Source organism: Diceros bicornis, chromosome 26 (genome assembly GCF_020826845.1).
Source record: "Diceros bicornis minor isolate mBicDic1 chromosome 26, mDicBic1.mat.cur, whole genome shotgun sequence".
Classification (NCBI taxonomy): domain Eukaryota; kingdom Metazoa; phylum Chordata; class Mammalia; order Perissodactyla; family Rhinocerotidae; genus Diceros; species Diceros bicornis.
The window spans coordinates 7,249,007-7,263,243 of NC_080765.1; the positions used below are offsets into that span (position 1 = coordinate 7,249,007).

The window sequence follows — 14,237 nt, forward strand, 5'->3', positions numbered from 1 at the left end:
AATGATCCACTAGCCCCCGGGGTCCCCAAGAACTGGTGTTATTATATAATGAGACCCTGAGGGGAAGGACCGTCTGTCTTCTGTACAGAACTGCTTAGCACAAGCCCTGCCCCACAACTTCCTCCCTCCCCAGAGGGCGGTGCGCAGGGATTCCCAGACAGGAGGCCTTGATGCCTAGACAAACATGACGCCGACTTGAGGGACCAAACTGGAGCACATGTCCCCTTTTAAAAAAAAGATGACAGCAAAATGATAGGGAAACTGACAGACAGCCCCTCAGAATGATGAACCCCAGCGTGCCTGCCTGTCAGCTCTAGCCAAAGTTGCCCCAACACTGGCATTAAACAGTTAAGTACACACTCCCAAGGAGGGCCCAGCGTCGTCCCCAACAGTGGGGCCCCTTGGGCTGCTCTGAGCTGCCTCCAGCTGCTGTCACTGTCCACTGAGAAAGGCCAAGTGCCCTTTGGTGCATCTGTTGGCGTAGTGTCCTTTTTCACCACACTGGGAACAGCAGAAGGGAAGGAGGAGACAAAAACACTGTTTTCAAATGCAATTTTCAACGAAGGCAGCACCCACCAAATACCAGGCTGGGGACCGGGACTCTGACATTCTCAGTGGTACAGATATTCTCTCACACTCAAGGGGAAGGGAGCTCCAGAAGGTACAGTGGCGCAGAAACTGCAGCCAGCAACTCAGCAGATGGAAGAGAGATTGCTGGGGCCAGAGGAGGATCTGAGCACACAGCAGAAGCTGTATCGGGCGGGGCAACGTCCAATACAGGGCCTGCCCACGGAAGGGCTCTCAGGGTGGGGGACAGGAAGAAGGGAAGCCCATGGCACCAGAGCTCCCCCGCCTGTCCAGGGACCAACCCTGGACACAGCTGGCCGGTCACTTACCTCTGAGGCACCGTTCTGGGACTCCCTGGAGACGGGAGGGAACAACACAAGAGAAGCCACCCAGTTCCTCCCCCACCTTGGGGATTCATTGCTGTGGACACTGAGGGTGGGCTGCACCCAGAGTTTTCCCTCTTGGCTCTTGCATACCTGCCTAAGCTACCACTGGGGACAGGTTTTGGTCACAGGATCAGAGAGACGGGACGTCAGTTAGACTTGGGTGAACAGACCCATAGAATCACCTCTCAAAAACCTAGCACCAACCCTGACTTGCTTGTCTCGGCTCTGATTATCCAGGCCCTTCCTTAGCTTCTCTTCATTCATTCCTGTTACTCCTCAAAAAGCAGAAGGGAATTATAAGATCAGCAGTCTCAAGCACTGAACAAGGGGTCGTGAGATGGGTAAGGGCACCACTCTGCATTTACCCACCCAGTGCCCTCCCAGTCCCTACTTCCCTGGCCTGGAATTCATGCTCTGCCTGGTCACTGCCCAGAACTCTTGCCTGCCGTATTCTGCTGACCCCACAGTCCCCATGTTTTCAAGTCTGTCTGATCTGTAGGTGTGACCTTTGTATGGATGAGTAGTCTATGTAGCTACCAGTCAGCCCTTCAGCTGATGTGAGGACCAGAGGGAGGGACTACGTGGGCCCCTTCACGGCACTTGGCATGTCCATCGGCCTCCACGGCTGATCCTGGGAATCCAGGATTCCCATGAGGAATCTTGAATACTAACTGTGAAGCGCCCCTGGTAAGAAGTTGTCAGGTCCCCCCTACCACCTTGCTAAGATTTCAGGACTTAGGAGAGCTTGCTTCAGAGGAAGCCCTGCTGAAGACTCCTGGACGGGGGCAAGATGTCAGCTAGGCTGCCTCAGGACACCGAAGTTTCCTCACTGTCCTTAAGAACTGACCAGTTGGAAGCTGTCTGCTCTGCATGGGGCAGGCCTCCGCATTCACCTCACCTTCTCCACACCTGCTCTCTCTACTCTCCTCTCCTGGTAGGGCTCAGGCTCAGAAATCTCTGAGGCCTTCCCTGAATCCACATGCACTTTTAACTATTGTGTCTTTGGGCACTCTCCCCCACCCTGCCCCCCGAACACAGACGCCTCCCAGGAAAGCAGCACCAGTCTTTGTTCTCTCAGCAAAGGTGACACAGAGCAGGTGCTCAGTGAGTGTCTGATGGCCGTGAGAAGTGACCAGTGGCTCGGCCTTTCTTTAAAATGTCTAGGAACATTTTCAGTATACGCCTTTTGACTTCCACTTGGATTCATGGATGCTACCAACATCATCAGACAAGAGCTCACAAATGTCTAAGTGTCAGATTCAGCACTGTTTTTAGCAGCAAAAACTAAATAACTTAATTGTCTACCAACAGAGAACTGGTAAAATAAATTGTGGTTATATTATGCAGCTACTGAAAAAGATTAGATTTACACATACTGACATAGAGAGACCCACAATATATTGTAAAGAAAAAGAGATTATAGAATGTTATACATATTAGGGTCCTATTGATATTAAAATATATACCATCCTGGTGCTTGTGTGACTAGAAGTTTAGAAGAGCAGTTCTCCCAGTGGGGTCCAGGGGCCCTGGCAGGGTCCTCTCTAGGAGTTTGGAGTGTAAAGGAGTACCAAAACCAGAAACTGTGAGAATACACTGAATATGTGGCTGTTGTAGGAAAGGTGGGAATAAGGGACAACACTCATTTTGTATCCCAAACACTTCTACATCATCTAAAAGTTTTTAGAAAAAGCGTGTACTAACTTTGCATTTTGTCTAATAATTCCCAAATCTGAAGTCTCTGCGAATCTACTTCTGTTGTCAGTTGTTTCTGCTGACTCACTCAGTGGTGCTCGTTTCCTTCTACATTTTGTGATTTCTAATTATGAACTCATCTTTGGAACTCTAGCTGTGAGAATTCTGTGTGGTCTGGGTTGAGAATAAATTCCTCAAAGAGCCAGGCACTCAGCTGGGGCTGTTTTAGATTAGAAAACTCTGCAGCTTTTCAGCCCTTACCAAGGGTATGAATATAGGCCTGAACTCATGGAAGGGCCCACCAATGACTACAAACTCTCAAGGGACTTTTATCTCTCCTTTCCATGCAGACCCAAGAATGAGACAGACAAGTTTTCTAGTAGGTTTTTCAAAAGTTTACCCTTTATAAGTTTAAAAGAGTGTCCTGTATGTGTGTGTGTAGGCGAGGAAAAGGGTGTTCTAATCTGATTCCTCCCTGCTTGGGCCTTAAGCTTCATCCCTTTCCCTTGGGTGTGCCCACGTGGGTTCTGAGGACAACAGAGGCTCCTCCTCCCTGGATTTGTGCTTCCACTTTGTTCCTAGCCTCTGGAAGATTTCCCTCCCTTTCTTGCAAGCACACTTCATTCATTCAAGAGCGTGTTGAATCGTTCGTTTACCTGGCCTTGGTGTGGGGAAGGAAATAGGATGGTCTCTAGCCCATCAGAGTGGCCCACTTTTACAATAAGCAAAAACAAAGATGTTTTCATTTTTCAAAATTAACTATCTGGGGAATGTGGGAACGGCCACTAACTGTGAAGACCCCATGCCGCCCCCAGCTCCGGGACTCACCTTGTAACAGGTGACCTGCTCCAGCGGCCGGGGTCCCCGGTTGCCTGCACTGCTGTTTTGACTCTGCATGACCCCGATGACCTGTGGGGCTCTCTGCTGATTGGGAGAAGAGTTCTGACTCGTTAACTGGATCAAGGAGGACGACCTTTGTAATGGCGGATTGTTACTTTGCTGGAAAGAGTTACACAACACGGTTTTACTGCGGAAAACACGTGCACGCAGACTACCAATGGGGACAGGAAAAAAGAGGGCGGGACTTCTCCCGCATGACCAGCAGGAAGAAGGGCTTCCACGTTGGCCCCACTCAGGAGAGCAGGCAGAAAAGAAACATCTGGTGATGATGGCAGGAGCCACTGCCCGAAAAACACCATGCAGACACACAAAAACGAAAAATAAAAGTAGAAAACAAAACACCAAAGAGACGAGGAGGTCTCTGGGGCAGTGGGGCGAGGGCATGAGCAGGCCTTACTTTTGTTTCTGAGGTTCTAGCTTCAGGTCAGGATGAACGCTTGGTTCAGCCAGATGTTTAGCAGCCTACACGGCGAGCAACAGTCACAGAAAAACAGTTGGAGGCTGACACGCTGACCTGCGGTCTACGGGCTGAGAGGGCCCTCCAACTAGGGAGTCATGAGAGCAAGGGGGACCGGGGCTCCTGGTGTGGGGACTGGACAGCAAGGCCATGTCTCAAGCAAGTGGGTTCCTGGCTCTGGTCCCCATAAATGCAGGAACCCCAGGTTAGAAAGCCCAGGTCGTCAGGGCTGTACCCACACCCAGGAATTCCTTTGCTGATGAGGAGTTCCATCTGATTTGCCCCACAACCTCCTGAGGGTGGCGGTCAACACAGCAGGTACAGCTACATCCCCTCCTGGCTGCTCAGCGTCTAGCACTGAGGAGGGCCAGGCGGGGCTTTGGCAACAGGCTCAGAATCCAACCCGGTAAGAGGTAAGGCTTCAAGATCGGTGGGCAGGTTTACGCAGCCTGTCGAGACTCTGCCTGGTGCACTTGGCCAGCCCTTCCTCTGGGCCCCCAATCCCCGAATCCCATCACCAAACCCAGGGTGCCCTTGGTTTTGGAAGGGCTGCTGCAGGTTCCCGTTTGTCTATGGCATTCCCCTCTCCTCTCATACTTGAGGGGGTCAGCCCACTGCTGGGTTGTGGGACCCCCTTGTCTAGAAAATTGGAGCCAGCTGGCCCTTAAGCCCTCTGTTCTATGCAGTCGGGAACCTCCACACAGAGCAATAACGGCACTGGCCAGAGTGCCTCAGGTCTGCTCCTGGCCAGCTGTGGCACCTCAGGCAAGTCCCTCCCTCTAGGAGTCTCAGTTTTCCCGTTTGTAAAGGGAAGTGTCTGAACTGGAAGCAAAAGCAACAGACACATGGTGCCTACACTGCCCTCCACTGCGGCTCCCGCAGAGGGTGCTGGTGAGCTGCCGCAGCACTCGCCAGGCAAGGAGGCAAGAGAAGCCAGGCGGGCATTCGGCTCTAACAGACAGCCCTCTATCTACAGGATGATGCAAACTGCTTTGCTCTCTAAATTTTCTGCTGGAACTCAGGGTGACTCCCCTCCTCTCCCGCCTCCTCCCCTGCCCTCCTCTCACAAGGGCTCCAGCTGGACCTCCAGCAGATCATGCACCAAGGCAGGCACCGAGTTCTCTGCTGCAAGGGCGCTGCCAGGGCTGGCAGCACCACAGGCCAAGGAGGGGCCAGGGCACGGTACCTTTGTTGGAGGCTGCGTCTGCTGCGGCAGTGGGGGCTGCTCCGTGGTTCCCATCGGCAGTTCAAATCGAGGGCTGGTCACCCGGCAGCCAGAGGGGATGAGAACAAGAGAAGGAGAAGAGAGGATGAGAGAGGAAGTAGGCCAGGCAGTGTTCTCTAACTCCGGCCCCAGGAAAATCAGAGCCAGCCCTGCCCAAGTACAGAGCAACACGAACCACCTGGATGTGGGGTGGGTGCTGGCTTTCAGCTCCACCTGAGGTCACCAGACAGCAGGGAGAAACAATCTTACGTGCCTGGGCTCAGGCCCAGCTCTGCCCACTCCTAGCTGTGAGACGTGGGGCAAGTGCTGCTCAGAGAAATGAAGGGAACAGCAGTTGGTACTGTCAGAGGGCATGAGCCTACTCCACGAGGGGCTTTACGCACAGAAGCCCCTCCGACCACACACTCTAACTCAAGTGTCAGACTCCTCTGACAACACAGAATCCCTGAGGGACACGCCTGCCCACTCTGCCAGCAAGAATCCCCGGGCCACCTGTAGGCTCTTGGGCTCTCATCTAGGGAGCAGGACCAAGTAGGCAGCACCAGACACCTGCCCACTGTGTGGCAGCAACCAGGACACTGTGCTTCTGTGCAAGTGTCAGTGGTGCCGACAGAGGCCGCTGGTGTGGGAGGCAGGGAGATGCTACTCTGTGGTCCCAGCACCACCCCAGAAAGAAGCCCAGCCCTACAACCACCCAAAGTGACAGATGTGCACTGAGGGCCAGGACAGAAGCACTGAGCCCTGCTGGGCAAGGAGAACCCAGCTTCAGAGGCCCACAGACCTGCCTTTGACCAGATGCCACCACGTGACCCTGGCCACTGGCTGAGCTCTGAGCCTCAGCGTTCTCACGTGTGAAATGGGGACATTCTCTCTTTCACATTTGTGACAGTTACATGAACTAGTGGAACCCCAAGCACAGGGCCCCATACAGGAGGCCCTGAAACTGAAGTTCCCTTCCTTTAGGGCACAGGTTCTTAGCCTGCGGTCCCTAATGATATGCAAGACACCACCCAGTGAAAGATATGGAGGGCAGCAGGGCCTGGGGAAGGAGCAGGGTTGGGGGACGGGGGTGGCTACTCACTGCATGAATTTACATGAGGGCCCCTCCGGGCAGAATCCTACGAGGTAATTCACACAGATGACTCTCCGCGTGTGCCGGTGCCTGCAAAGGGGACCTGGGGAGCCAAGCATCTGGGTCACGCAGACAGTCCCCTCTTCAGGGGATGCCCTCATGCCCCTCTGCCAGTCAGAGCCCTGCCCACACCGCTGCCTGGGGTGCAGAGTAGGAGCAGGTCTTCAAATGCTGGCTCTGACTCTTATTCATAGGGGACAGTGGGCAGGGCGACAACCTCTGAAATGCTAGTTTCCTTATGAAAAATAAGGTGTGAATGAGCCCACATGGGAGCCTTGGGAAGCTCCAGTGAGCTGAGGGTGTGAAAAAGCCTCACTAGTCCCAAAATGCCTAACACCAGGTTTTGTTGGAACAGGTGGGACATGTAGAGAGGCGTGTGGGCAGAGGAAGCGAAGACTGGCCTCTCACGGGAGGTGCCCAGGCACCCCAACACCTACCGTGCTTGCAGAAGCCTCGGTCATACCAAGGGCAGTCCTTGATCTTGGACTCGGGGTCGATGTGCAGGAAGGGACACTCCTTGTTGCTACACTCCCCTGCAGGGAAACCCAGACATGTGTCTACCTGGGACAGCTCTGGGGGAGCTGGACCCAGACCCACCTCGGCCTCTCCCAAGGCCAGGGTCTGCTGTGCAGCAAGGAGGGCCAGGCGGTTCTGGTGTCTGGTCCTGGCCTGGCGAGCCCTGAGACCTAGGGCAGAGTGTCTCAGAGCCTGGTTCCTGACCTGTACGCGGGCTGTGAGGGTCCTTCCCTCACACGTGTCCGCGCTGCCACGAGCGTCAATGACACTGACAGGGCCAGGCACAGGGTACACATCCATCAAATAACTCATCACTCCGCCCCTTTCCCAGTCAGAGGGGGCGTCCCAGGCACCATGGGGACCTAGATATGCAAATGTACCAGCTGAGACCAGGAAATGACTGTTCCACTCCGATCAGTTCTTCACACCTACCAGCTGCGACAGGGAAAAGGTCTGAGGATTCTACCTTTTAGGACAAAAGTGGGGAAGATTTGGGAACTCAAGGCTAGGTCTCTGCGGTAGGACATGATAAAGCCTTTATGACAGCCCCTCTCAGGAGCAATCTGCCCAGCTGGCCCCCAGCGCCTTTCACCCAACTCTGGGAACCAGGCGGCCATGCCTCTTCCACACTTGTCCTCTCCAGACCCTGGCACACACGAGAGGCCAACCTCACCACTGCTGTGCAAAGAAAACGCAAACTCCTTCTCAGACCCACAAGTCCCACCCCTCCCCAGTCTCCTCCTTCCCCCAGCCACAGTGGCCTCTGCCAGGACTGGCCCCTTCTTAGCCTTCAGTACCCAGCTCAGGTCTCTCAGAGAGGCCTTCCCTGACCACTCTGCCTACAGGAGATTTCCTCCTGTGGTCCCATCGCTGTTTATTTCCTTCACAGCACTTATCGAGAATAATTCTTTATTCGTCTCACTAGTGTATCTGCTGCCTCCTTCCGTGGCCACCAGAGCAAAAGCTCCACGGGGCACGGACTGGGTCTGTCCGCTTCACTACTGTCCCTCCGGTGCCTAGAAGGGGGACACTCACCTGTGTCACCTGTGGCACAGGAGCTGCGGACAGTGCGTCTGCACCAGGGCAGGCACTGCAGGGGAAGGGCAGGCAGGGAGCATCAGAGGCCTTGGGGGCTTCTGGGCCATCAGCAGGGAAGGAGAGAACCCAGGCCAGCCTGCAAAGGTGCCCTCAAGAGTCTACCCAGGAGGGCTGGCTCCAGCCTCTGGGGCCAGATGGGAGATGGCGCCCACGGAGAAGCCACTGCTCCCTTCCAGTGCTGCTAGGGGTGGGGGGAGACAGTGGGGTAGCTGGGAAGCCTGGGTCCCATTTCTGTCTGTCTGTGCTTTGACTTCTCAGCTTATGCTGCCTCTACAAAAAAGCCACAATTATTAACAAGCCAGCATGCCAAGCCTGTTGCGCTGCTGAAATAATTAAAGACTCCTCTGGCAACAGTGCTCTGAAAGCGTGCACGTCCAGCCCTCCTCAGCCCCCAACAAAGAGTACAGCAGGCTTCCAGCCTCCCACTGGACCCTGCACAGGGCCCAGGGCCAGCAGTCCGGAGGTCAGAGCCCACCCTTGTCCTGACCAACAGAGCTTCTTCCTGGGCAACCTCACCCAGAGCAGAGAGCCAGGGGATTCTAGTTCAATCAGGGAGCACAACAGCTGGGCTGCCCCCTGCCAGCCCCACGCCCCCCAGCACTCCCCTGCTTCTCCATGCAGTCTACTCAGGACCGCTGAGGCCACGTGTCCTCTAAGCAGGGATCAAGGCAATCTCAGTCTCAAGGTGAAGAGTAGGGCTGCCCCAGACCTGCTATTCTTAAGGGCTGTTTAGGACGGACAAGCGACTACCCTGGATCACACTCCCAGAGAGAAGGAACCAACTCAGGCCCGGGGGCAATCAGTCCCACGCTGGAAGAAGAGGCTGATTTAGGGGGGAAGGCCGACACGAGCAGAGACAGGCCTCCAGCCAGCGGCACTGCTCACTCACCCACCGTGAGACCCTCATTAGTCTCAACTTTCCAGGGTACCTGAAAGTGCTCAAAAAACTGAAGCACTACAAAGCCATAGGGATTATTAGAGAATAACCATAACTTCCCGTAACTTAAGGGCCAGCTGAGGTTGGGAGGCACTGCCCAAGGTTCTCATGTGAAGCTGGAAAGATGGGAGACAGCAGACACTGTGGGTGCGTTGAGCAGCTGCCTAACCCCTCTGGGCCTTTGTTCTCGGTGGAGCCTCCCCAGGGCACCTGAGGCTGGGGATCTGGGTGGAGGGGGGGCCTTGCCATCTGCCTTACCGAACTTCGAGTAGAAGTAGCACTCGGGCATCTTGGTCATGTCGTACTCGTGCAGGAACTCGCACTGGTCTCCCTTCTTGCAGAGCCCCCGCAGCCAGTGTTTGCACACAACTGTTTTCTCACCGCTGATGTGGCGGAATGGGCACATGCCCCCTGTCAAGGAAGACACGGTGGTGTAAGGAGGGAGGCGGCCCTAAGCCCAGGGGCACTGGGCCAGGGGAGCCGAGGTGATTTCACCCCACATCTCCCCCAAGCATCTGAAAGCAGCACGTCCTGGAAGGTGGTGTGGGTGCCGCTGGAAGAAGGCAATGTGATTTTAGGCAGTTCTGTACATGGGCACATATTTTAAGTTTTAATAGTTACGTATTGTATTTTAAAGTGTTTTGGAAAGAATCGAAAACATCAAATCATTTCACAGATATTACTTTAAAGTGGAGGCTTAACAATCCTGGGGAAGAGGATGAGTTTATCTCTTAATTTACTTAAAGAATAGTTCCAGGGGTACGTGGAACTTGTAGGGGTGGTAAAAGAAAGCCCAGGGTGTGGGAAACACAGCCCTAAAATATAGAAGGTAAAGAGGACCACCAGCAGAAGCCTGGACCCAAGGCAGGCTCCATCTCTTGTTAAAAGTGTCCACTTAGCCTCCAAGAATTAAGAAAGATCAACTTCAGAACTGAAGAAATGTGTTGTATACAAACTAGGGGAGGTCTGCCTTCTGTAGCAGCATCTGAGTGATCATTACCCCAGATGGGACAGAGCCATACCCTAGGAAAGTCATATTTCTAACTAGTGGCCTGGCAGGACTCCTGGAAGGCCTAACCAGAATGAGGCTATGACTGGGAAAGATCTAGACCAGCCCTATCTAACAGAACTTTCTGCAATGATGGGAATGTTCTCTATTTATGTTGTCCAATATGGCAGCCACTAGCAATACATGGCTATGAAGCACTTGAAATATGACTAGTGTGAGTGAAGAACTGCGTTATTTTATTTTAATTAATTTAAATTTAAATAGCCACATGTGCTATATCAGTTAACACAGACAGTCGTAGTGCCCCATGTTAAGGATGGCTGCGCTAACAGAAGGTGGCTGGTCAGAAGGGCAGAACAACCAAGGGAAGAGATGAGAATGAGACCAGGAGCCCAGCGGGGGAATAATGTCCCGACCAGAGGGCCTGAGGTCAAGCTGGCTGATCTACCCAACCAGAGGGCCTGAGGTCAAGCTGGCTGATCTATCCGGCAGGTCTATCACTTTAGTGGCAGATGACTGAGATTAGAATCAAAACTTGAAAAATCATCCATTAAAACCAGCCCCCTTGCTCTAATTCTCTGCTCCCTATTCAAGCTTCTGATTAAAATTTAGTTTCCAGATAAATTTGCCTACAGAAAGAAAAATGCCCGGTCCTATACATGGCACGTAAGGTCTTGCCCAGTGATACTTATCCTTATAAATTAGTGGACAGTCTGCTCATTAGTGGATAGTGCAGCCTCTGTTAAGGCCTGGTCAGTATGAACAAGACTCCACGAGGGGCCAGCCCGGTGGCGCAAGTGGTTAAGTGTGTGCGCTCCGCTGCGGCGGCCCGGGGTTCACCGGTTCGGATCCCGGGCGCGCACTGACGCACCGCTTGGCAACCCATCCCCAGGGTGGTGGGATTCCTCAGGAGGAATGTCAGGAGCCAGGGGTCTCTTACCTTTGCCACAGGCAGCTTTCAAAAAGAACTCACAGACAGCAGCCCCCGACTCTGGAGAAAGGAGAGAAAAGGAGAGGCATCAAACAAAGCAAGCTGCGACTGCTACTGGTGATGTCTCCAGACAGGGAGGGAAGCCTTCTGGCCCTTAACTCACGAAGGGTTCAGGATATAGGAAACAGACAAGCAAAATAATGCCATGTCCCACCAAGCAAGGAAAAAGCTTATTTCAGCCATTCCCTGCAAAATGAGACATATACATTGAGACCAGTCATTACTCCATGCTTTCTGAAAGCCTTCTATAAGCAAGACGCTTTCAGGGAGTTACAAGTGGGTGGGAGAGGGAAGGATGGAGCACAAGATCACAGAAATTAATTACCCCTAGCTCGGACCTTCCAGAGGGCTAATTCACCGGCACTTTAACGTGAGGCAGGAAGCACAAAAAAGCAAATGGGGACTCTGAGGAGGGACAGGCTGCAGAGAAGAGGCGAGTGCCTCGGAGACGCTATTCTGAAAGGAAAAGCATAATTTAAGACACAGAAGGGGCCGGCCGGGTGGCGTAGCGGTTAAGTGCGCGCGCTCCGCTGCTGGCGGCCCAGGTTCGGATCCCGGGCGCGTACCGACGCACCGATTGGCAAGTCATGCTGTGGCGGCATCCCATATAAAGTGGAGGAAGATGGGCACGGATGTTAGCCCAGGGCCAGTCTTCCTCAGCAAAAAGAGGAGGACTGGCAGATGTTAGCTCAGGGCTGATCTTCCTCACCAAAAAAAAAAAAAAAAAAAAAAAAGACACAGAAGCAGGACTGCTCTTAATATGCAACATCAACACACAATTATTAAAGGAGCACAGTCTCTTGCTTACACAGATGCAGCCGGTTCAGGAGAGGGGTACAGGAGAATAAAAGCTGAACATGGTAGAAGTCAGTGGGCTCCAGGAGTAAGCTGTTCTAACGACACCAGAAATTCACCTGCCATGGCTACCAGAATAAACTGTCGTGGCTTCAAAAACAGTTTTCTCTATCAGCAGGCATTTTAGAATGGCTGAAAACCCACTGACAGCATCTCTGAAGGCCATTTACGTGCCTCTCCTTGCTAACTTGCACGAGATTCCTTGGCTTCTTAGAAGCAGGCAGATTTTGCTAGGACAGACTTAAGGTTGTAGAACTGGGAGTCATAACACTGTCATTCATTTGCATTTCAAAAAGTCTAAAAAGTCTTACACTAAAAAATGTATCACTTAAGAGTATTTCTGGGCCTTCGTTCTTTTCAGAGATTAAGGTTGCTTCATTACTTAAAGCCAGAAGTCTAGTGGTTTCAGGCGGACAGGATAAAAGAGCATGCCTTGAGGGCAGAACTGACAGCTCTTCCCAAAACTAAGACAGGAATGAAGTGCAGGGACAAGGGAGGAAGGGCTGTGGCCGCCCTGGGCTTTAACACAATGAACTCAATCTGAGGGCAGGCAGTGAGTGCTGAGGGCACCTACCAAGTCTGAGGTGGGAGGCTAGGGCCATGAGGCGGGAGGCTAGGGCCACACGCATGGCTAGGCTGTCCTTGACCCTCCCTAAGAATAGGTGTGTGGGCCCCTCGCCACTGTGCCTGCCCTCACAGACTCAAGTATCTGTGGTCCCAGGCTGAAAAAAGGTGGGAGGGAAAGAGCTGCCCTGCATGGACCTTCCATGGTCTCAAGCTAGTGCCACCAACACAGGAAAAGGCCACGTGTGCCCAAGTGGATGTACGTGTACAAGCATGAGGTGATCACATGCATCGAAGGGTAGATAAATAAGTGTGTATTTGAATTTGAGCAGTTCCTTATAAGACATGCACAGTGGAGATGGTGCTTGTGCACATATAAAATAAGGTTGTTTGAGGTATGTCTCTTGGGTATAAGCAACATCTCACACAGAAGTGTCAGCATGAGGGGGACACCTGAGGCCATGTGTGCAGAAGTGCACTTGAGGGGAATAAGGCTGCAGGGAGTCTCTACCAGACCAGGGACCGGTGGTTGAACACGGGCCAAAGTCCACTGGCAGCTATGTGAGACAGCACAGGGAACTGCAAACAGAACCAGTCAAGAACTCTGGAGAGCTTACCCAGCTCCCCAGGCACTGAGTGGTTTTCAGCCAGTCCCTTCCCCCACCCAGGCCTCAGTTGCCCCACCTGTGGATTGAACTCAGCGACTTCTAAGAGCCCTCTGAGCTTTAATGTTATAGCGTCAGACATCAACTGTATCCGCAAAGGTGAGAAGACAGGAAAACTGCTGGTTTCTTTTAAAGTCCTAGACATCCCACCTAAGTGAGGGCGTGGGGGAAGCAGGAGCCACCATGTGAAGGAGAATGGAGGGAGCCCAGGCAACTGCCCAGGTGTCATGAATGACCCAGAGTTGGGGTCCAGAGAAAAAGTGGGGATAGGCTCCCAGAAGTGCGAGTCCTAGGAGAGGAATGGAGCTTGAGAGTCTAACTGTGGGTCTCCGACAGAGAGGGAGAGGTGGTCCTTCCCTCAGCATGAGTCATCCAATATCCCAATTGGGATGAAAACAAGAGGAGGGCGCTCAAAGCTGGGGGGGGCTGGAGGTGGGAAAGGGGGCTATCTTAGTACTTTCCTGTAGTTAGGGGGAGGAGGGAGTAACTGCCAATCCGAGATAGCCGCCTTCATTCAAGAATTCTTTGAACAAGAGGACATGGTCCTGCTCTCCTTAAGATTGCCTTTTAAGAGCCCAGAGGATCGACGATCCGAGGAAACGGCTCTGGAGTCCGAGTGCAGGAAGAAGGGGATCCCAGGACCGGGGGGAAAGGACCCCCGGGACCGAAGGGGAAGAGCTCCCGAACCCGGGGGGAAGGCGTCCCGGAACCCAGAGAAGGGGATGCTGGGACCAAGAAGAAGGTCCCGAACCGAGGGGGAGGACATCCCGGAGCCCAGAGGACGGGCTCCTAGGACTGAGAGGGTCCCGGGACCGAGTCGGTCGCGCCCCTCGCCCGCCGGCCCCGGCCCCGGCCCCGGCCCCGCGCTCACTGTCCATGCCGGGAAAGGGCAGCGGCTGCGCCCCGAGCTGCTGCTCCACCGCGATCTCCAAGTCGAACTTGATGTGGTCCACGCTGGCGATGATTTCCTGCATGGCGGCGGCGGCGGCCCCACCGGCCCGGCTCCCCTTCAGGTCCCTCGCCGCGCTCACACCTCTGCCTTCCGCCGGCCCGGCCGCACACGCTCCGCCACCGCCTCCCCTCGCCTCGCCTCGCCGCCGCCGCCGCCGCCGCCGCCACCGCTGCCCGAGGGATGCCGGGAGCGCCTGGAGCCCGCGCCTGCCCGTCGCCCGTCCAGACCGGGCCAATCGAGCGCGGAGTACGGGCCGCTCCGCTAGGCCCGGCTAGCCGCCAGCCGAAC

General features: G+C 54.0%; 1 protein-coding gene across 3 annotated transcripts; it reads right to left on the reverse strand.

Moving 5' to 3' along the window:
* Positions 1-342: 342 nt before the first annotated feature.
* On the reverse strand, positions 343-14,087 carry CPSF4 (cleavage and polyadenylation specific factor 4). Of its 3 annotated transcripts, none has more exons than XM_058569251.1 (8): positions 13,869-14,087; positions 10,863-10,913; positions 9,172-9,324; positions 6,800-6,895; positions 6,312-6,405; positions 5,192-5,264; positions 3,477-3,647; positions 343-501 (listed from the first exon to the last, which is right to left on the reverse strand). In XM_058569251.1, exons 1-8 carry the CDS (start codon positions 13,969-13,971, stop codon positions 433-435), a joined length of 810 nt encoding a protein of 269 aa, XP_058425234.1. In that variant the 5' UTR covers positions 13,972-14,087; the 3' UTR covers positions 343-432. The 3 variants fall into 3 exon arrangements, with proteins under 3 accessions (XP_058425234.1, XP_058425235.1, XP_058425236.1); XM_058569252.1 differs by having other exon boundaries at positions 3,477-3,572; positions 13,869-14,086; XM_058569253.1 differs by having other exon boundaries at positions 3,477-3,569; positions 13,869-14,085.
* Between the last annotated feature and the right edge of the window lie 150 nt (positions 14,088-14,237).